At 33.1% G+C, this 10,531-nt stretch overlaps 2 protein-coding genes across 2 annotated transcripts; one reads left to right on the top strand and one right to left on the bottom strand.

The window, feature by feature from the left end:
• Window positions 1–3,269: 3,269 nt before the first annotated feature.
• Window positions 3,270–4,860, top strand: LOC141691550 (uncharacterized). Its single transcript, XM_074496280.1, has 2 exons — window positions 3,270–3,825; window positions 4,016–4,860. Exons 1-2 carry the CDS (start codon window positions 3,270–3,272, stop codon window positions 4,759–4,761), a joined length of 1,302 nt encoding a protein of 433 aa, XP_074352381.1. The 3' UTR covers window positions 4,762–4,860.
• A 338-nt stretch (window positions 4,861–5,198) lies between these two features.
• On the bottom strand, window positions 5,199–7,728 carry LOC141691549 (putative germin-like protein 9-2). The gene is made up of 2 exons (XM_074496279.1): window positions 7,643–7,728; window positions 5,199–5,757 (listed from the first exon to the last, which is right to left on the bottom strand). The coding sequence occupies exons 1-2, from the start codon at window positions 7,726–7,728 to the stop codon at window positions 5,199–5,201; spliced, it is 645 nt and encodes a 214-aa protein (XP_074352380.1).
• Between the last annotated feature and the right edge of the window lie 2,803 nt (window positions 7,729–10,531).

Genomic DNA, 10,531 nt, shown 5'->3' with positions numbered 1-10,531 from the left:
GTGTCGCGTATTATAGAAATATTTGGTATTTTAATTATTATAACTTATCAAAAATATTTAAGCACAGTATTTTTTTGTATTTATTTATTCAAATTATATTATATTACTTTATGATTTAAAATCAAACAAGCAAGTTAGATTAGAGTATAAAGTAGCGCATACCTTTAGTGAATTGCAAACAACATTCCCACATATGTTGAATCGATGAAGAATATCAGGGACACATCAACCCAATTATAGAGAAGGTAATTTGACAAATAGACCATCATGTACCAATATACATTTCAAACTAAAATCACATCATGTACCAATAAATATTTTACACAAGAACTGTTATGTATTGTTATGTATGGATGAATCTATGTAAGCTGGAAAAAAACTCTACTTTTATGAATTGGGTACATAAAGAAATTTTTTGTCCACAGTTTTGTTATCTATGTGACTCTTTGCAAACATGGACCAAAAACACAAGTAAGTCGATTTATAAACATTGTGCACAATCTTGTAAACTATTAAGTATCTACACTGCTCATTCGCAAAAAAAAATAATTCAATTATGGATAGTTTTCATCTATAACTAGGTAATTATATAGCTAAAGTACAACATATTCATCACCAAATAATGAATATCGCACACACCACAAAATCTCGAAAATTTAAAATTTATATTAGAACATGACCCGTGCCTCGCACGGGTTTTCATGCTAGTTTCTATATGATTTTGGAGATGTAAGATGTTTGAGTGTGTGATCTTTGAGTATTTATTTTGAGTTATTTATGTTATTTGTATGACTTGGGAGTTTGTAAGACATCCGTCGCGAGTGGATAATCTCGTTTTGACACCTTCTATGCGGTGTACTTAAATTGTATGGGCGTGTCGCCGAAGTTGTGGGACACGTATAACCATGGCTAGTATGTGTATGATTTGGCCTTTTGGGTTGCACGTGTTTATTGTCGTGCAAGCCCCTGTAAGATATTGGGTATCATTTGCTTTGTTTTGTGTAAGCCCCTGTAAGTTTTGATGACTACATATTTCTGGATAATCGAAAATGTAGGATATCCTGTAAGTGTAAGATTGTCTCTCATATCCGTATGTAAGCTATTTTGTGTATTATTTTGTATGTGTGAGAATATGTGTAAGAGTATGTGTACGAGTATGATTATAGTTTATTATTTGTGTTTTCGATTATATTACTTATGATCATTATTTGTAAGTGGTAAGAATATATATTTGGAAGAGTAAGTTATTTTGATTCGAATATATTTGTGTATTCATATTGTGAAGTTATGTATCATGGTATTTATCTCCCCTGACTTTTGGCATCACTCGTTGTTTCGTTATTCAGTTTATATTCATATTGACATCATGTCCGATCTTTATTCATCTTATACGTTATTTCATATCCGTATATGAGCCTTTAGCTCACTGCCGGTCCTTTTGTTTTCCTTTATTTTCCCCGACAGGTATGTTTTCTTAGGTGGGCTACTTATGGGAAGAGTGTGAAGTTCCTGAATTTGAGGAGTTTTGTATTTTCTTAGGTTTTTGTTATAATTTCTTTGCGTTGTTGGATAACTTAGTTTTATTTTATTTCAAAAATTGTAAGTTATCGGATTTTTTGAGAAGTTGTAGAGTTTTATCAGATTTTAAATTATGAAGTTTGGATTTTTATCTTTCTTTTCGAGGCACCTTAATTAGTTGGGTTGTTAAAACTAAAGTGATATATGGTGTTCATTTGAGTGACCACTTTGATATTTTACCCATTTGTTTAGGTAAAAGAGTCGATCCAAATATATGTCCAACTTGACCAACTTATGACGGGAAACTCGAAAAATTCAGTTTTACTTGAACTGAAACTCGAAATCATATACAATTACAATAAATTATTACTAAATGTTATATTTAATATTTATAAATTACAAATTAATTATGTTATTTTTATTAACTTCTAAATCGATGAACTTTGACTCATTAAAATTAAACGAGCAACTTGACTCTGTTAAAAATAAGGGAACTCAAAATTAAATCATTATCAATTTACCGGCTTGACTCGATACGAATCGCAGCTCTACATGTATCTTTAATATTTTTAATATTTGAAGATATCATCCCTTGGTTGGAAATAATGAAATGCAAAATTGTTAACAAAATATAATTATTTGAAGTAAATGATGCAAATGAGAAAAGTGTACAAAAGCAAATCGACTACAAACTTTATATAAATCTAGTAATATCATGTTAGATTTCATTTTAAATTTTGGATTTGATTAAATAACATGTTTTGAAATTTGGATTTGGATTTTATTTAAAATTCAAGAAATTTAAATATTAGTTTAAATATTAGAATTTGAAATGATAACTCAAATACTGTCATTTAAAAACAAACATTTAAAATAAAATACATATTTACATTCACCCGCTGAAAAAGTTTTAAGAATAATGGAGTATTTAAATTGTTGAATATAAATATACATATAATCAAAAATGTATTTCAATCTTTGTTATATATACAAGGACATGTGAAGCTTTGTAATTGACTTTACAACATTGACAGCAAAGTATAGAAGACATTTTCGAGAGGTGACTTGAGTTGAAGTTTTGATGAGGTTCGAGGTGAAATAAATACTCCCTTGTTTAATTTTTAATGGTCAAGACTGAACTTTGACTGGAAATAAAAACTCATTCTTTCATTATTTTGAAAAATTAAAATATAAGTATAAAAGTAGATTAAACATACTTTCTAATGATATAAATTTTATAAGTATTTTCAATTTTATATTATATGAAATTTTCGGTAAAAGTTAGGTAAAGACAGATAAATTGAGATAAATTGGGACAGAGAGAGTAATTGACATGACTTTCTTTGCACTTCCTTCAGATAACAGTGAAGAAACCGACAAAATGCAAATAAATTATTGTTAATAGCCACAAATTGCTGTATACGAAATGGTCAAATTTGATATCATACGGGGAAGATGAATGATACTAATACGTTCAAATTATACAAAGAAGGGAAGACAATTTGTTCAATTTCTTGTTAGAGACTTCTCATTCTTTCCCTATTCTTCGATCTGTTTGAGTTTCTTGAGTCAAAAGGTACTTAGACCACAAATTAACCAGCAACATAGTGCATATTCTTAGGTTACCCACATGCTAGTCTACATTTGTGTTCATATGTACAAATTCTCTTATAAATGGACCTTTTACATAAACCCTAAATCACCAATCTCTCTCTCTCTCTCTCTCTCTCTCTCTCTCTCTCTCTCTCATTATGAAGGCTCAAACAATTCTACGACTCTGCGTATGTGCCCTGCTCTTCTTCTCCGTGGTTGTTGCTGACGGTACTCCGAAGGCTAAGAAGGTGAGATGCAAAGACAAGAACTATCCTGATTGCTATAAAACACAGCTTCTTTGCCCCGATTCTTGCCTTCGAACTTGTGTACTCGATTGTGCTTCGTGCCAACCTGTCTGCAACGCTTCATTAGCACTTACACCTCCCCCACCTCCGCCACAAAAACCTTTGAAAGCTATGAAGGTGAGGTGCAAGGATAAAAAATTTCGACCTGGTTGTTTTAATCAGCAGTTCTTTTGCCCTAGCACTTGCCCTAGATCCTGCGAAGTTGATTGTGCTTCATGCCAGCCAGTTTGTAAGATAGCTCCACCAGTAGCAACACCTCCGCCACCACCGCCACAAACAGAAACTTCTCCTGCGAAGGCCTTTTGCAAAAACAAGCTCTACCCACAGTGCTATCGACAGGAGCAAAATTGCCCTAGTGCTTGTCCGAACCAATGTGAAGTTGATTGTGTCACATGCAGCCCTGTTTGCGGTAAGCTTCTATTGCAATTTGCATGCTCCAACACTTAGAAAGTATTAAGCAGCAAAATTTCATTCAAAAAAGTTAAGAAAAATAAATGGATATATTGACTAGATATGCGTAAGTGCAAAGAAACTATTCGGTTTCGGAGCCATCATATCCTTTAACTTAATTAAAACGATCATACGATTTATCTCAACAGATTGCAACAAGCCAGGTGCAGTATGCCAAGATCCGAGATTCGTTGGAGGAGATGGAATCACATTTTACTTCCATGGTAAGAAGGACCAAGAATTTTGCCTACTTTCAGATTCGAATCTACACATCAATGCTCACTTCATTGGAAAAAGAAACGAAAACATGCGAAGGGACTTCACATGGGTTCAATCCCTTGGAATCATCTTTGATAACCACCAACTCTACATCGGTGCTATGAAGACAGCAATTTGGGACAGTGCAGTTGATAGGGTGGAGCTAAGCTTTAATGGTGAACCAATTTTTGTACCAGAAACCGAAGGCGCAGAATGGAAGCCTAAAACCGCACCAGAAGTCTCTATCAGACGGTCTCGTGATACTAATGCTATAGTAATAGAAGTGGAAGGCAATTTCAAGATTAAAGCAAATGTAGTACCTATTACTAGCAGAGAATCTTTTGTGCATAATTACGCCATTACAAGTGACGATTGCTTTGCACATCTTGATATAGGATTTACGTTCTTCTCATTGAGCAACGATGTTAATGGCGTGTTAGGCCAAACTTATGCTGGAAATTATACTAGTAGAGTTAAGATGGGGGTGACCATGCCAGTTTTGGGTGGTGACAAAGACTTTGCATCTTCTAGTCTCTTTTCTACGGACTGTGCGGTTGCTAGATTCAATGGTCTTCCGGATTCTTCGATGAATATCGCAAGTGGGATCAACGGACGTGGTGTATTCTTCAAGAAATAAAACCTTTCCGCCAAGTATACTAACTGGTGAACTATCTAAAATTTATTATTTAATGTAAGAGATATACAATAAGCTTGTAAGGAACAAATAAACATTGTAACCACACAATTCATTCTAAAAAAGATCATGCAGATTATAATTATGTGGATTGAGATTTCTTACAAGTAAATTATAAGTTAAAAAATGTAAATGTTTCTTACTTTTAAGCCACTTATAAGTGGCAGCCAAACAAGTCCTATATTTTAATTATATATATCTTGCTTCTTAATGTGTCTTGTTGCATCATTATGAAAATTCTGACCAGTCTTGACCCTGCATAGTCATGAATATATGCGGTTTATTACATAGGGTAATCGTGCGTGCCGATTCTTCTTCGCATTTTTTGTTCGGGTAAAGATCATATGAATAGACTTTCTCAATACGAAGATAAAGAAGCTTCATGTATTATCTTCCTTTGGCGCTAAACCGGCCTTAATCTTCTGGACAGTAGCTATATCAGTCCTAAAACTTTTAGCTAAAATTTCATCGTCAATCCCGGTCTCAAACAACGCCACAGGAAGTGTTACTTTACCTCCATTTGCACTACCAAAGGCAGTCAAAGCCGTGGCATTTATATTAGCATTTGCATTGTACTGATAATGTAATAATCCCTTAGGAACTACAAAAATATCCCCGGGCTGAAGCAATTGTGTGTAAAGTTTATTACTTGTGTCAACAAAACCTGCCTCAATGTAACCCGATATGACCAGAAGTAGCTCCGACGATCGTGGGTGCAGATGTGGAGGATTTACAGCACCTACAGGAAGCTGAACAACCAAGTATGAGATACTTTGGCCGACGAGAGCCGGGAATTCTACCATATTTGCCTTTGTGGCCTTAAATTCTGTCGGAAACTCTGTTGTAAATGTTGTCCGCAAGCCTGTGTAGGTGAAGAAATTTTCGTCGATGGTGGTTGTGTTAGCAGGGATTACGAAGTCAGATATGATGTCCGGATCAGTGGATTGAGTCATGCAAATACAGGCACAAATCACACTAGTGTAAAGAAAAGCATGATTTGGTGATAATAAGGCCATAGTTAGTTTTCCAGATCTCAATATCGAATAATCGAAAACTTTGACAATCTTTTAATAGAAGATATCGGGTTGGTAGTCACGGCCTAGTTACCAACGATTCAAAAGCTTAGTTAAGAACGATTTAAAGATATCCCTGCATCTGCATTAATTCATCGTTTTTTCAGTAAGGTGAATTGAGGGGGACAAATATTTGGAGGCTGGGCCTTGACGTTCACTGTTCTTGTCACTTATCTGTTGTTTTATAGAGATTTAGTTTAAATTAAGTGCATCGATGGCAATTAGGTCATTTAAGGTACCCAGCTTAAAAAATATAAACACATAAGTACCCAAGTTCCCTCCCCTGGATTGTTGTTATATTTTCGGTGCTACCTAAAAGCTAACTTGTTAAAGTTGGAACATTTTGTCCATTATCGATAACATTTCTGTTAACATATATTATTCACGTTTACTTTGTGCGAAAAGTATAGACAGCGTAGTTTTATCTTTTCATACTCTCGTGCATTAGAAAATCGAATACTATTTCACCTCTAATAAGCACGGATAGTAGGTTATAAATGTGTACCTTGAATATTTTTACTTATAAGCACGGATGATTGTTGTGACTCAACTTAGACCCTTTTTGTGTCGTTTGTAATGTAGAGTAAATAAGGTATCGATTTACGCCGAGAATCAAGGGCTTACTTCTCTTCTATTTCGCTAATGGTATCAAGAATGAATTTGGTTTTGTCTTGTTTAACAACTAAATTAACTAGTAAGCAAGAAAAAGATTTGTTTGTAAACAATTAAAGAAACATGTTGGAAAGCATGTAGATCCACCCTAAACTCATGACACAATTCTGAAATTCGTCTGATATGTTCCGAAAGATACCTATAGAGAACCTGTCATGACCACATAGAAACAAGTTATGCTATCCGTATAACCCCATGACCACATTAAAAGGTTTAAACGAATTACACACTTATACAACTAATTCCATGACCACATAGAAAGATTAATTGACTTTACAGAGATAGCAATCACAAAACATAACTGGATGACCACATACCATAGTTAATTCATGCATCTCTATAAGCATTGACGTATATACCGGCACAATCAAGAACACATCTCAGAAAATCAAAACTGTATAATTGTCATAAAGTTTAGGGCTTCAAAACAGCCATCCAACAATAAAAATCTAGCCAACCATAATCATAGTAAAAGTGATAAGGTTCATGAGAAGATTAGATTACAGTACAAAGCGTAGGGAACCAAGAATTATCTCTATGTTGTTGATATCAAATCTCCAAGCATAAAGTCCTCCTCCTTCTCCCCTTAGCTTCTTCTCCTGGTGGCTATGGATAAGTATATTCAAATAATATAAACCTAATATATTAAGTATTTTTGTTATTTCTAGGAATAAAATAAAAGTTTTCCAAACCAAAAAGGATTCTACGGTCAAAATTCGTAGTTGACTTTTCTCTGCTTTTCTTGGGCTGATCCAAATAGATTCTGAAATCTGGACCATTCTCTAATTAAAGAGAATCTCGTTATCTTCGCGTGGGCTGTTGAATCGCCCAAATCCGATGTACGGAACTCAAGATACGGCCCAAATAATAAGTCTTGCGCAAACAGTCCAACAAATCCGAATTTTCTTCTAATTTAGCTCCAATCTTTTCCAATTTAGAATTTTTTGCTTCCTACAATAAAATATTATAAACTAATTAATAAAGGTCCAATTAAATGTAAAACATAATCAATATGGGAACAAATATCATCTAAAATATACACAAATATATATTTTATCAAATATCCCCATACTTAGCATTTTGCACGTCCTCGGGCAATTAAGAGAAATAAAATTATCGAACTAACTAACTCCACTTTCGTAGATGACACGATTGTATTGAGCATATGTAACAAGCCGATAAACCCCTAGGCAGCCCTAATAGGATGAGCTGTGTCTCGTGAGGGTTTATAGAAGATATACCCACAAAATCTACCCAGCCCATGCAATACAGTCATCCTCAGCAATGGAGGACTACAACTACCTACATGAATGCAACTGGATGATTACAAAGGATCTCAAACATAATAGTGTACGCCAAGTTAGCAATACTCTCAGGATATACAACAAGTTAAACGCATCAAGCTCGCACTAAAACATCACCACATAGTAAACACAAGTGCAGAGTGCGTGTGTGTGCTGAGATTAACAAAATGCTCTCTACTCAACGAAGAACAAAGGCATACAAGCTTCAACATGACAAGTCACGCGAGTTAACAGCTCCCAAGTTGATCACTAGAATAGATCTTAAACACTTCGTCACTAGAACCAACCATCATTCGAGTTTAGCAAGGAATTTATATGTCTTTATTTTATTGCTATACTACTAGTGTATATATACATATATAATTTTTTTTATATGCTCGGTCTAAGGTCAGGAAGCTCCTCAGGGTAAATGAGTTACGACCACCATAAGACTTCACAAGCTAGGTCCAAGGCCGGGTGGCTTCTCAGTGTGAGTGAGTTACGACCACTCTCAGACTTCGCCAATCATATTATACACACATCTGTATTAAGTGATTTTTTTAACCGTGTAATGGTCAAGATCCCTAAAGATTTATGCACTAATACTCATGTAGCGTGCGTTGGGTCAACAATCCCAAACCATAAAAGGCTTTAGGTTACTAGGCACAAAGTCCACTCAGACTTAAATACTCGAGTATTAATGAGCTCAACCTAGTCAATTATACCACCTTTTTGTGTACTTTATTGATACTCATTTTTTTCTTTTTTTTGAAGACACTTACATCCCACAACTTCTCTCAAACTTTAGCATTTACATACTAAGCTCAAAAATAAATAGTCAAAATTCTAATTATAAACAAGGAATTACCCCCTCAGGAAACAAGGATATCCGAGTCTCAATTCAAGAGCATCATAAAATTGTGTAGTGAAAATAAATTCTGCACTAGTGACACTACGCATTATAACATCAAGTGATCATAGCAAGATTTAGTTAAAAACAAGCTACACAGAATATCACATGGGTCACTGACCTGGACCACTACTAATTCGAGATCATGCAATAATATGCAACTAACATATAATACAACTATATGATTTAATGCAATTTATATAAATTAATTTATGAAATATGCAATTTTTTTTTGCTAACATGTCATGCGCTAACTATTTTACAAGGCATTTTTTATTTTTATTTTATTAATATGTAATAATATAATATAATATAATATAATATAATATAATATAATATAATATAATATAATATAATATAATATAATATATATAATATATATAATATATAATAATATAATAATATAATTATAATATTGAGAACACCTCCCCACATTTGAACGAGTCATTGTCCTCAATGATTTAGCACATATAATAAAATATATACATATATAAATAATAATAATTATTATTATTATTCTAAAAAAATACAAAAAGAAAAAAAAATAATTTACAAAGAAAGTTAGAAATACTCCCCTTGCATTGCATGATGTTCCTTCCAAAAATGAACAGTAAATGGTGTTTTTAGTTCATTGAATTTTAGGCAGAATTTCCAGGATATTAAAAATGAAGTCCAACATATAGTATTTGAGCTTGGCTAGCACAGTTGGTTGTGAGTGGTAAAAAGAAATTGGGAAATTTTCAATAATACCATCTTATAATTGGCTTTTCTCAATGGTACATAAAAAAGTTTCGACTTCTAGACGGTACCATCTTATTATTGACTGTTTCCGAGAAATACCATTTATGTCAACAAACGTTGGTCAAATGTTGGTCGAACGTTAAGTCATTAAGAAATGACCATAAAAATAATCAAAATTGAAAAATAATTACAACCACATGACATTAACAGCATTCTCTTACGGTTGTTAATGTTCAATTACTTATAATTACTTATCTCAGTTACATCAAATATAACATTTTTTTAACTTAACAAAAAAATGACTAAATTTTGCCCATATATATTTGTCCTTTTGAATCCTTTAAATGACATTTTTTTAAAACTAGAAAATACGAAAATGATAGGGGATGAAAATAGTTTTCTGAACAATCTAGAACTAATACATTATGATTTAAAATGAATTTGTTACGAATTTTACACTATTGCTTATTTGTGCATTCGGTAACTCTTACAAATTTTAATAATAAAGACGAAAAATAAGAATATCATATATACTATTATAAAATCCTAACTCTAAGCTCACTAGTATCCGTTTTTCAAAGCCGATCCAAATTCTAAGTTCATTATAATCTAATTTCAATTTCTTAATATTTTTCATTATAATCTAATATCAATATCTTAATATCTTGAACTGATTATTCTCATTATAATATTGCAATGGTGTTAATGTCATATGATTGTAATTATTTTTCAATTTCGATTATTTATATGGTCATTTCTTAATGACTTAACGTTTGACCAACGTTTGTTGACAGAAATGGTATTTCTCGGAAATAGTCAATAATATGATGGTACCGTCTGGAAGTCGAAATTTTTTTGTGTACCATCAAGAAAAGCCAATTATAAGATGGTACCATTAAGAATTTCCCAAAAAAATTTCAGGAGCAGCTCTAAGTCAAGGGTTCAAATCCAACCTCCAGCAAATTAGGTTTTTAAGGAAGAGCCCACAAGGCTTAACAGTGGGCCTGTTATTGGGCTTGTGAAGGACTGCAGTT

The sequence above is a fragment of the Apium graveolens genome, chromosome 10 (genome assembly GCF_009905375.1).
Source record: "Apium graveolens cultivar Ventura chromosome 10, ASM990537v1, whole genome shotgun sequence".
Classification (NCBI taxonomy): Eukaryota; Viridiplantae; Streptophyta; class Magnoliopsida; order Apiales; family Apiaceae; genus Apium; species Apium graveolens.
This window is presented reverse-complemented; position numbering and strand designations above follow the sequence as displayed.